The 13,148-nt window shown below is 42.1% G+C and overlaps 1 protein-coding gene across 3 annotated transcripts in view; it reads right to left on the minus strand.

The window, feature by feature from the left end:
* Positions 1-13,148, minus strand: part of LOC149322798 (endoplasmic reticulum transmembrane helix translocase-like) — a 56,132-nt gene that overhangs the window by 14,330 nt on the left and 28,654 nt on the right. For all 3 annotated transcript variants that reach the window (XR_016272121.1, XM_089483178.1, XM_089483189.1), the window contains exons 13-18: positions 11,931-12,088; positions 10,276-10,451; positions 7,020-7,130; positions 3,967-4,092; positions 2,394-2,502; positions 1,945-2,144 (exon numbers count right to left, since the gene is read on the minus strand). Coding sequence is in view for 2 of the 3 variants with exons in the window: in XM_089483178.1 (XP_089339304.1) it covers positions 1,945-2,144; positions 2,394-2,502; positions 3,967-4,092; positions 7,020-7,130; positions 10,276-10,451; positions 11,931-12,088 (880 nt within the window). In the remaining variant the exon portion in view is untranslated. The remainder of the gene's footprint in view (positions 1-1,944; positions 2,145-2,393; positions 2,503-3,966; positions 4,093-7,019; positions 7,131-10,275; positions 10,452-11,930; positions 12,089-13,148) is intronic.

The raw sequence follows: 13,148 nt of genomic DNA on the forward strand, positions 1-13,148 counted from the left end.
CTCTGTAGAAATCCACGCCCTTGTAGTGCTGTTCGTCTTTACACCCAATCATGTAAAATCTCCTGTGTTATAACTACACGGCATCTGCCATATCCTCATTCCATATCAGCAGTCAGAGACAAATGAGCAGCGACAACTAGTTTGTTAGCCTCACAATTTCAGTAAATTTGAGGATTATATGAGGCAGGAAAACATGAGGTTGAATTTTGCAAGTTCAGTAATCAGAAATACAAGAAAGGATGCAGCATAGATTTAGTAGAAGGTCAAGAGCCCTTCCAACAATTTTATCAAACTCTGAATATCTATGGAGGGCACTTTTGCATTCTGTCAGTTTAGTATTGCAGCTTCAAGGGCACATGGCAACAATCTCTCAATGAACAAGGAATTGCTATCAGAAAAAGGGCTGCGTGGCTTGCATTTCCAGGAGATATAATGGAAGGAAAGGGAAAGTTGTCGAATGCATGTTTGTCCTCTTGAATAACCTTCCCCTGCATGTGCCCTTGGCTGCAATTTTTGACATTCTGAAATCCTCTCTGGGATGAAGTCGCAGTGCATCTGGCCTGTGCAGATTACCCCTGTGGAACATAGAGGTTCCCTCCCACATCTCTCACAATATGGAAAAAGGTGACCTGTCTCTAGTTCCCAGAGAATTCTTGTCCTTACCCCCCAATGGCAGGTTGCAAATGTGTGTGTGGGGGGGGGGAGGGGGGGTTCCAGTGCAAGGCAGCTTCTCTGAAGCATTTAAGAGGGCCTGTCACTTTCTTCAAAAATAGAGAAGAGTGATCACTCTGTGCCTCTCTTTACAGAGAAAGGGACCTTAGGTTGTAATCAGCCAGGGTTTTGGGCAGGACCTCATCCAACCCCTGGAGGGTGAATGAGAAAACAAGCAAGGGTGGAACAGCTCCCCTGCCTGCCCTAAGGTTGCATCTCAGCTTCACTTATAAATCTGTGACTCTACCACAGCAAGTCACAATGGATATAAAAATGAGTAAATACATTTCATAGTGGATCAGGCTGCATAAAAGGACACAGAAATTTGAGCTATATAAATCTCTTCAAAGATGCAAATGAAAGATTTCCCCATGTTACATTAACAGAAGCTGTGATAGTATAATTTTTACTTCTCTTTTGCTTGCAATTACTCTGTATGTATGTGCCTTCAAGTTGTCTGCCAGTTCCTTCCTCTGAAAGACAGCCTACAGCACCTGGTATCTATCTGTTGGCTGTCTCCCATCCAAGTACTAACCAGGGCTAACCCTGCTACATCAGCATTTTTATAAGAGCTCTAGGACATTGTATGTGGGGATTACCTCCAAATGAGGTTTGACTGAGGCACAATGACTAGTTCAGAGTTGTTCCATGAGCTTTATGACTGACTAGAGATGAAAATTAGGCCCATCCTGCTCCAGCATTCTTCGTTATTTTTTCCATAGGTCCCATGCTATTCCAGACTGAAAGCTGTCAAATTTGTTCCACTAAGCCAGAGCTGGACTAATTCAGCACTACGGATGTTTTCATCCTATGACTCTGAACAGTCCTAGTCAGTACAGCCAGTGGTGAGGAATTATGGAATTTACAGTCCAAAAACTTCTAGAGTGCCAGTTTTCCACTCCTGCACTACACCAAAGAGCAGAAAGGGGACAAAAAGAACCCGTGACCCTCCATATGTTATTAGATGGCAATTCCTATCATCCTTAACCCTTAGGCATTATAAGCTGAGGCTGATATAAGACGATGTCCAAAAATATGAGGAGAACTAAAGGTTTCCCTACCTCTGACAGGGAGAATCCACGACCTATTGCTTTTTCAGCATTTATTTTCTAGGTGTGACATGCTCCTTTTAATTAAAGCACCACAACCTCTATCTTCCCTGTCTGTGAGACAGCTGGAATATAGAGATGGCAATGATTGGAAGGATGGTATAATGGGAGAAGCATTTCTTACCTTCTGCTTGGGTGCAACGCGAGCAAAGACTTGCACATGTGGAATGAGATGCAGCAAGAGTTGGGGGTCCATGGCTTGCAGCTGAGAGAGGCCCTCCCCTGTGATACACAGGTTGTGGTGCCTGGTCAGTTCCTGCAGAGAGGGTGGGATGATTGGGAGTGTGACAGTGCCACTGATTGACTGCCACTGCCAGCTTGACCCTGGAACAAAGAGACTTAAATTAGAGGTGAGCAGGAGAACATGAAGAAGGGAAAGAGTCTCCTCCTTCCCAGTGGGCCCAAAAAACCTGTGCCCCTTTTCCAAAGTGTGAAAAGTTGTTTTTTGAATGGCAATTCCTATCATACCCCAGCCAACAAATCTTGCACCAAAGTCTAGAGTCCACATGGCAAAAGTGCTCTGCTCAGAGCTGCACTTGCCGTTGCCTGTCTTCCCTCTTGGAGCATTCATACCTTTGTCACTGGGCGGCTGCAGAATGAGTGTCTGCTCCTTTTGGGTGAAATGCAGCTCCTGGGCCACATGGCACGCAGTCAGAGGGTTGTCTCCTGTTATCATCACTACCTAAGGGGGAGGGAAAGCAGGCTCATGGGATGTCCATTTAATGCAGGATCCTAAGTACAACACACAGAATGTTTGCACAGAGTTTGAGGGTACTAGAAATCTGATTTAGAAGTATATCTTCCCAACAGCATTTTAACTAAGTATAAAGACACATTGTACTTTAAAAATGCTGAAATGTTTGCTTCCTTTTTTGGTGATGGTTTGGAGAACCTCTTTTCCTGATGGAGTGACTCTCCATCAATACCAGTGACGCTGTAGGTTCAACAACTATGGCATAAGGCACTTTCTGAACATCTGTCTGTCAAATCTGTCCTCCTCCCTGCAAAAAGATAAGTTTTGACCCATTCCCCAAATAGCATCAAGTACAATGGACTGGGTTAGAAAATATCTTCAACAGCAGGAAGGAAGGAAGGAAGGAAAGCCTGATGTTTCCTTACAAGGTGCTCTTCCTGTACAGACCACGCCCCCGCATAAGGGAAATTCTGTGGATGTTCAAGCCCCATTTAAACCAATAGGGTTTGTGCATGCAGCACGTGCACCATTTCCTTTTATGGCGAGCAGCTTTCAGCTGAAAGCTACATAAAGCGTGCCCGCGTATGATGCAGGTGCACTGTACTTTGCTCCTTAAACAAAGGTATTCTTTGCAAGATGGGGGAGCCCTGTTACTATAGGCCAAAGCTGAGCAACCTCAGTGGATTTAGGCCAATTTTGGCTCCTGGGATCCTCTGGAGATCTCACATAATTAAAACAGCTTAAGTGGTTAGACATAGCAATAGCAAGTACATTTCTATACTGCTTATCAGTGCACTTAATGCACTCACTAAACACTTTACAATGTGTAAGTCAATTGCCCCCTACAAGCTGGGTACTCATTTTAGCGACCTCAGAAGGATGCCATGCTGAGTTGAATCTGAGCCCCTGGCTGGTTTTGAACTCACGATCTTGTGGTTTGTGAGTGAGTGGCTGGAGTACGAGTGAGTGGCTGGAGTACAGGCATTTAACCACTGTACCACCAGGGCCATGCCTGTGGGTTTCTTGGAAGCATTTGGACTGGTTAAACCACTGACCTCTCCCAGTAGGACTCTTTAGATTCATCTTTCTTTTCTACAGCTCAAGGTAATTTCCTTTTAATATTAGTGCCATGAGCTTTCAGGCAGCAAACATAGATATGCTCTTCCTCTGGGGGCAGGGAAATCTTGCCAATGAGATTACCTTGCCTGCAATCAGATCACAGTGAAGAGGAAACTCCGTGCCACAGTCACATATGCCATAAAAGACTTTACAAAGAAAGACTAGCCACTTGGAAGCAAGGCATTCTTTATACTCAAAACTGCAGGAAAAAGGAAAGTGAAGACTCCTGGAAAGTGGAAGGAAGGCATAGAGAATTTGAAAAACTCCTCACACTTCAACTTGCCCAGAACTGCTATGTCTGTGGCTTCAACAATATATTTTGGTTTCACTCACATGATGAGAGGCATTCAAGATCTCACGGATAACTGGCTTGGAGTCCACTTTGAGGGGGCAAGAGACCACAATGAAGCCCACAAACCGCAGATCGCATTCAAGGGCCTCCCGCTTTATCTCTCGTGCCTTTGGATGACAAAGGTTGGGAGGGGGAGAACCAGAGAACACATCAATTAACATTTTGTTGCCTCTTCTAAAGAACTCTCTATGGTATCATGACCACAGAACAAACCAAGTCAACTGAGAACTCTAAGATCACTTTACACACTTGCCCAGTCTGCAGCAGGAAATCAGAAATGTTTGAAGAGTGAATCTAGATCTCATATATATCTATTTTGGGAAATGCATAGGCTGCAGAAAATTTGCTATAGACACAGAGAACAATTTTGTGAGGAGGACTTCCTGCACATCAGCGTTGGGTTGGCTAGGTGATATATGCATGTATGTACATACAGTGGACCTCAATATCCACAGACTTGCCATCTGCAGATTTAAGCATCCATGCACTGTACATTCCTGTTGCACATGGCTGTACCGCCATTAGGGACAGCATCCATTGGCCTCAGTGGCTATATGTGCATGTGGCTGCACCCTCATTATACAAGTGGTCACAAGTCCATGAACCCAGTGACAGTAGGAGTTGTGACCACTTGTATACATATACAGTGGGACCTTGGTATCCACAGGGGATCTGTTACACATCCCCCCCCCCCAACAGACACCAAACTCCACAGGACCTTCAGGTGAAGTCCTGTTGTCCCTAATGATTTGATCTACCTATTGTAAACTCTGTAGGCTCCTCACTTGCCTGCAAAAGAAAACAAGCCTTTCAAGTCTTAAGGCTAGTCTACATGTGTGATGATCCCTGAGGGCAAAGTCCTGTGTGTAACTATTACTCTCAGGGGATCCCTTTAAAAAAAGAACTTTTCGCTGCCACCACCCAGTGAATGAACTATGACTATTTTTATATGTAGCTCCACAGCTACCCCCCCCCCACACACACACACTGGGACTTGTGAGGGATAGAGAGAGAGAGATCTAGTTTCCTTTCTTGCTAACCCAGAGCAATCAGTAGCCGAGTTAAGGCGCGTGTACAGGAGCAGAGAGACAGCAGATGCTTTTTAAGAAAGAAGTTTATTTTAAAAAGGGATAGAATAGGATAGAAAGAATTTATATCACTCTTGCAAAGCCCCCTTGCCTTGCAGGTCAAAGAACATAGTTATAGAGTTCATTCCACACAAGCCATTGTTGAAAATAACAAAAGGCCTAAACCCATTAAACTAACACGTTCCTAACTACTCACGCAGTGATGGGATTTGCAGTCCTTTTGAGTTCCTGGATGCAGGGAGGGCCCCTTGCCTCTCGACCTGCATTCCCCTGAGTCTGTGTCTCCCAGACTCCAAGAGACACCATCTGGTTCCCCCCAGGAGAGAGCAAAAGGGAGAGACCAAAGGGAGAGACAAAGAACCGCATAGCCTCAAAGGGCCTTTTAAAGATTTCCCAAAGAAAGTTCTTGAATCTCGCGGTCCTACTCTCTGATTGGTCAGTTAGACCTTACATCAGCTACGATGTCACAGCTCATTAGCATGTGGTGTCATCTCTCATTAGCATGTACCTCCTCCCAGATTAACCCTTTGTAGTTCAGGAGAAGTCCTCAGGTGACTGGAGGACCTGTCATCACAACATGTAAGCATATTATGCGAATTACAGCAGATTTTCACACATTTGCATCAACAGTCAATTGTCTTAACTTCTCTGCACAAATGTGCATCTATTCACCTTCCTGCTGCCAAAAATGCATAGCCATCTGAATCCACACGTATGATAATGCACATTTCTATAGATTTCCTCGGATACTCCAGTATTTGACTGGAATGAGACATATTTTAATTTCCTATGATGGCAGGCACCTGGGCGTTTTTATCCCACCGCTGCCACCAATTTTAATGTGAAGTGTGTAGCATGGTACTAACTCTTTAACTAGTTTCAAAACTGAGTTGAAGACCATCCTGTTCAGAGAAGCGTTCCCAGGCATTGCGTGACTATTATTTGCTATTTGACATTTTTAATTTGTTGCCTGTTTTACTGAACCCTTTCCTGTATTGTTATGTATAATTTATATGTATAATGCTATTATTTCTTAGATTGTACGCCATGGGCAGCTTTACTGTTACCTATTTTATTAATTGTATGTACAGCGCTGTGCAAATCTACAACACTATATAATAAAGCATAATAATGATAATAACTCGAGACCAGGCTTGTCCTTTTTTGTTTTTTAAAACAAACAAAAACTTTATTTAAAACAATGGTTTGAAAATGTGTTACTGGTTCAGATGGTTCATGCACTTGTTACTTTGTTATTTGGCTTTAACTTGTTACAGATACTAGGTACTTTGGAATCTTTTTAATACAGAACACTATCTATGGCGTGTTACAGAGCGCCCAAAATGGGCACTCTGCTGGCGCCGCTGGTTGCTGCGTCCGGGAACCACAGCGGACAAACCGTGCGATTCCCGGACGCAGCAAAAAGAAGCCGCAAAAAGCGGCTTCTTTTTGTGCCCTGGAAGTGGCGCCGCGAGTCGCTAGTTGCACACTCATGGTGTCACTTCTGCCTGCAACGTGCGGATGCTAGGCATCAGCGACGTCAAGATGGCGGCGCCTGTGTAAAATGGGCGCCGCCATTTTGTATGCGCCGAGCGCGTACTAGGGTTAGGGGCGTCTTGAAAGGATGCCCCTTTCTAACCCTAGTACACGCTCGGCGCGTACTTTTGGCCCGTGCAGAACGGGCCTATATTTACTTAGGACTCCCACAGTCCCAACATCAGTCTATTCCACTTTAACTTGGGTTTTACAACCCCCAACTAAAGATATCCCTCAGCATATTATACTCCAGCCACTCTCTTTCCTAGAGTCCTGGACGCATATAATGGTAGGGAGCCTTTTCCTCTAAGACTCTACGCTTAACCGTCCCTGACTCACTCTCACTGGAACCCTCAGAACCAACTGTCCTCTACTAGACACCAGTCCAAAAGTGGGAAACCAAACCCTACCTGCTGATGAGTGAGGTGTCCCAGCTCCTTGTAGCCAAGCGCCAGGACCCTAGCTCCTTCACGGGAGATCTCTGTGTGGATACCATTGTAGCTACTTGGGCACTGAGAGAACTGCAGGAGAACAGAGAGGGACAATCAACACAGAACCTGGAAAATAAACTTGGAAGATAAAAGGCAAAATGAAGCAAACCTCATTGTGAGGAACAAGGGACCAAAATAGTGAACTACTGCCTGTATAATTTAGTCCAAGTAGTATGAAGGTATACTGCACCCTTAAGTAGTGGAGACTGACCTACAATTTTAAAAAAGCAACTGAGAATGCAGGCCAATGGGATGTATATTCAGGGTCTGGAAAAAGCATTTTTTTAAAAAGAAACAAAAAACTTTTTTGTTTAAAACAAATTTTTGCATTTGCTTATTTTCTTAATATGGTGACACATTATTTTATGTACTAGAAAGCTTAATCAACCATTTATTAATGATTTCTAAAGTTAATAAGCCAAAGTTATTAGGCTTTGATGAATTACATGTTACAATAAAGCACCAATTTTTAACTGCTTACTATTCTTATTAAATCTGAATATAGTAGACTATAAATAATAAAACATACGAAGTACACTCAGGATCAGTTTTTGTGGGTTTTTTGGGCTATGTGGCCATGTTCTAGCAGAGTTTCTTCCTGATGTTTTGCCAGCATCTGTGGCTGGCAGATTCTCTGAAGATGCCAGCCACAGATGCTGGTGAAACGTCAGGAAGAAACTCTTCTAGAACATGGTCACATAGCCTGAAAAACCCACAAAAAACTATGGATGCCGGCCATGAAAGCCTTTGACGTCACATACACTCAGGATCATTTTGGTTGAATTTATGTTAACTGAAGGACTTGTTTCTGAATGACATTTCTTGCACTAAATTGAAGTAATTTTTAAAAAAAAAAATTGGAGAAAAACTATTATTAAAACAATTCAGTACAACTCTTTACATACACACAATTACAATAATCACTTTCACATAGAGAGTAAATAAGATTATATACATATATATTTATAGAAAGAAAGTAATTTTAAAAAAGCAATTGACCCTGGATTCTGGTCTAACAACTGAACAACTGCCAATAAACTGTTAAAGTTAAAATGTTTAACCTCAAACAATCAGTTTTCCAGTAAGAGGGTTGGAAAATAGTAATAATAGCTAGTTTTAAAAGTATGAATAATCATTTTTTTAAAAAAATAGGAGGTTGTTTTTTTTAAGTCACTTTTTAAAAAGCCCACCCTGGGTGTATTTCAACCAATGTGGAAAACAACAAATTAGGAAAGCCTGCCGTAAGTGACAGATATCTAAACTCTCTTCTCTAAGCAGCTTATCAAACAGAAAAAGTATGAATTAACTGGATATATGTGAGAACTGTATAGACTGAGTTTGTTCAATCTCTTCAGTGTATATTTCTCCAGTTTAGGGCTCACAGGTTCCTCCACTTCAACCATAGTATAGGTGTGGATATTTGTAGTAATAGCAATAGCAAGTACATTTCTATACCGCTTACCAATGTACTAAGTGGTTTACAAAGTATAAACTAATTGCCCCCAACAAGCTGGGTACTCATTTTAGCAACCTACAGAAAGATGCCAGGCTGAATTGACCTGGAGCCCTTGGCTGGTACTGAACTCACAACCGTGTGGATTGTGAATGAGTGGCTGCAGTATAGACACTTACCCACTGCATCACCTGTACTCACACAAGGTTCATGCATATCTCGTAATACAAAATGCAAAGAATCCTGTGGACACCTTCATTATGTTACCATCAGCACAAGACAAAATATATAAAAATATAACAAGGACTAGACTGTTATGATGGTTGTACTACTGACATATTAGAAGACTGGAACAAAAACACCAATTTTTTTTTAAATGGCTGCAGTACATCAAATATCTTTCATAAGTAAAATTTTAGCTAATCTCCCCATTGTCTAAGACTCCAGTTCAGCTTATTTTTTCTTCCTTCCACAATGCTTACAAATTCTTTAGCCACCCGGGATCTAGGACTAGTGCCCTTTAATGCTTTCCATCAAAGCAGAGAAATAGAGTTCTAGTTAATGTTTGGCTTTGGCCCTCCCCGCTGCTGGTACAAGCCCCACAAGAAATTATTCTTTGGGGGGGGTATGGTTCCCCATCTTCATCAAGCCCAAAGGGCAGTGGGTTATATATTTTTTAAATAATAGAAGATGGGCTGCAAGCAATCTTAGGTATAAAAGTACTCCGTGTATCTTTGAATACTCTGCACCATCATACCAGAGTTGGTGGTTTCATCAGGGAATGAGGTATTCCTGTGACTAGGCCATTTCCCATACAGTGACAGTTAAAATTGTGGAGTTGTTCAAATACAGATTTACAGTTTCTACTCGTCATCTGAAAGAAGATCAGTTCACAATGACTTTGAAACTTTAATTGTAACAAAGAAGTGGACACATGAGTCACTATGTGTCAGCCTATTACAATATGGCTACATACACAGAGTACTTTGACAAATTTTCATTAAAAATAACCAGCACGATGGTGTGAGGGTTGTTAGCTCAGATGACTTAAAAGAAGATAAATCACTAAAGACAAGTCTCCCAGTGGCTACTAACCTTGACCGTTAAATCTAACCTCAATACTGAGAAGCAACTTAATTCCTATTACCAGATTCTGGGGGAAACCAACAGTAGTAAGCTACCTTTTTTTTGTTCTATTTCCCAGGGGCATTTTGCTGCCAACTGTGGGCAGTGTCTATAAAAAACTTTATAGCTGTCTATAAAAAACCTTGTTTAATTCTCTTTCACAGTAGCGTTGTAAAAAGGCCTAATGCTGTTTTGAAAACAAAGTGGATCTTAACAAGAATTTCAAAACAGAATTAATCAAAGTGGCCTCTATGTCTTCTGATGATAGTTAATATGAACTACTCATCTATGTGTGAAATTTGTATGAGGGATATGGAATATGCAGTTCCTTCTTCCTACCTTCAGCATGTTTATTATATTCTCCCAAACTGGGGGATGAGGGGCCAAATTATGACTAAGCCAACCTGTAACCAATGCAAGTGACAGTGTGGGAAGGACCTCAAGAATCCTAACCACTGGGGTACAGCCTTTGCCATGCCCAACTCTACTGAGGTGACTCATTCCCCTAACTACTTAGGCACAGGCTAATTCCATGGCCTCTTTGGGACAGACGCATTCAGCCAGGGGAGAGAAACCCAACTGACCAGCTTTGCTCACCATTCTGTGCAGCATCTCCGGGGCCCCCTTCACCGTTGCAATGTAACACAGATCAGTGGAGCCGACCTTCTCGTAGGAAGCCAAGACCGACATTCTTTTCAGGGCACTGGCAAAATGAAAGCGCTGGTGAATTTTCAGTCCCTGAGTTTTAATACTTCGGGGGAAAACTTTCTCATCTGGAAACAAAGAGATCGGGAAATCCTGAAAGGGTTCAACAGCACCACAAACAGAAATACTCCCTCCAGGCTCCCTTGGAGGTGGCACAGGGGCCCGGGTGCCCTGGGGCTGGGAGCTATTTAGCAGAACAGGGGTGGGGACAATTGTTTTCTGGTTCCTCAACCAAGGGACATGAAGGGGGATGGGAAGTAATCTCTTTTTGCATGCCAAAGTGTTTTAAAATGATAAATGTCCTGGCTGTGTGTGTGTGTGTGTGTGTGTGTGTGTGTGTTTTGTGTGCCTTCAAGTTGTTTCTGAATCATGGAGACCCTAAGGCAACCCTATCCTGGATTTTTCTTGGCATGATTTGTTCATACATATATCTATAATTAGTTCCTAGTAGTGTAGAAGAAAATAGTAGGCAACTTTAGAAGGCTTTCACAGAATCAAGCACCTCTGCTCATTTACATCAAAAGGCACCAATATGGATTTGCAGGAAAAATATCACTCCCCCAATATTTTACCAAACATAACTTGGTAAACAAGTGAGAAGGGACATTTGAAAAGACTCACTGAAACTAGTGGTTACAGAAAGAATGTATGGTTGATACTCTATTTGCACATCTACCAGGCTGAGGGAGAGATGAGGGACTACTATGACTCAAGACAAGATGCAGAGATTAGCTAACTATACAGGGCACCATAAAACACCATCCTTTCAAGACAGTCAAATATGTGTAGAGTGTGACTCCATGTTTTCATGCTTACCTCCCAAGCCACAAGGCACAAAGACCTGGGTCCAAAACAACTGCAGAAATAATCCAGATCGAGGCCACTTTAACTTTTCTGGCTCAGTGCTAGAGAATCCTGGGAATTGCAGTTCATTGTGACATCAGAGCTCTCTGACACACACCAAATATCTCACAAAACTACAGTTACCAGAATTCCCTAGCACTGAGCCAGGGCAATTAAAGTGGTCTCAAAATGGATTATTTCTGCCCTGAGTTTTGGACCTTGGTTTAAGAACCATATACATACAAACTAAAACTGTTGCTACCCAGTGATCAAAGTTTTGCTTCAGATACCCCACAGAATTGTGCAAATCTTCTACCTAATTGCATTTTCAGTCTCAATTCTCCTATTAAGATCTTGAAAATGTATGCATTTGAGGCCGATTTTAAAATGACCTGTTAAAATCCCATTGACATGATAGCTCATCACTGTTCTTTCCACTGACAGGTATGACTCACAAGAGATCAACAGACCTCAGAGTGAGACACCAAAAGAGTTTTAAATGATCCACCAACTGTACTCATGACATCGCTGACATGAACATTTGACTCTATCCCCCAGAACGGGCATGAGAAATTACAGTATTTTTTAGCTAACTGCTCCCCAGAAAAGGTTACTTTCATGCCTCTGCTTCCAAGAAGCCAATGGGCTTGCAAGAGAAAAGGCAGAAAGAACCCACTTTGCACCTGGATGCTAAGCAAGCCTACCTTTGGTCACAGTCCATTCCACAGCAGTTAGCATGGCCTTCTCCAGGGGATCACCCGCCAGAGTCCCATCATCCAGCTGCATCAGGGAGTGGCACGTGGCAATGACCCTGTGTGTTTCAATAGGAATGTCTGACACAGGGGTCACATCTTTCCCATCCCTAAAGTGAGAACAAAAAGGCCACATTTATTTCCAATCCTGTAACCAGTGCTTCTCAGGTTACCTGAAGTAGGGGACTAGCAATTATTTCACCCAGTTTGCCAGAGATTTTCACCATATTGGCCCCACTAAGTACAATGGGTTTTTTTTCTATCCTGGAAACTCAACAGCAAGAGGTAGCCAATAGATTGGTGGATCACAGGGTCAGTTGGGGTTTATTTCTAAACCCATCCAGTTTTTCAGTCCATAATTCTTTAAAAAAGTAAAATATGATAAAGCAGTTGCTTAAGTATTTGTTCAAGTGCCCAAAATTCTACTTTAAAAAACTTCATTAATGTTATAAAAGCAACACTGGGCTGGGAATGAAACATTCAGATAAACAACCAAAACTGAATAACATCACTGTGCAAGGAAAATGTGTCTAAAGTGGCATTTTCTGAATGGCACCCAACTTTCCTTGGATTTCTGCAAAAAAATTGTACAGAAATTGTGGCTTACTGAATTGCTTGCATTTTGACACAGGATCCCAACATTCGCACTGGAATTTAGAAAACCCAAAGAGCAGTTGCTGGAAACACAGAAGATAATATGCCTCTCTCTGTATCTGCCATTCTGACACAATGTGACATTAGCTTCCTATGGATGTCTGGGTTTTTAAAAATTTTAAATAGACTTCCAGCCATATAAACAATGGCTAAAGAAAGTTCTAAAGCCAGAGGGATTACAATTTTGAGTGTTTGGGGGTGTAGGCTGCATTGCTCTTTTTTGATTAGCACAACTAAACACTGTGCAAAGAAAGAGAAATTTTACATACCAGCAAAATCTACACAGACTGAAGAATTTGCTGTTGAGCTACATAATTTGGGTTATCCTGGTGCATGCAAAATCTTAATTTTATATTAGAAAAAAGCAGAAGGGCAGACTACTATCTCCTGTGTGGATTATCTGTATTACTACCTTGGAACATAAGGAACAGAAAGTGCATGTGTATAAGTCAGAGACTCAAGATGGTTCTCAAGTTTCCCTTCCCCATATCCTTCATTCTTTCATCCCAAACCTAC

Source organism: Sceloporus occidentalis, unplaced genomic scaffold (genome assembly GCF_023333645.1).
Source record: "Sceloporus occidentalis isolate IW3139 unplaced genomic scaffold, rSceOcc1.0.p SCAF_1, whole genome shotgun sequence".
Taxonomy (NCBI): Eukaryota; Metazoa; Chordata; class Lepidosauria; order Squamata; family Phrynosomatidae; genus Sceloporus; species Sceloporus occidentalis.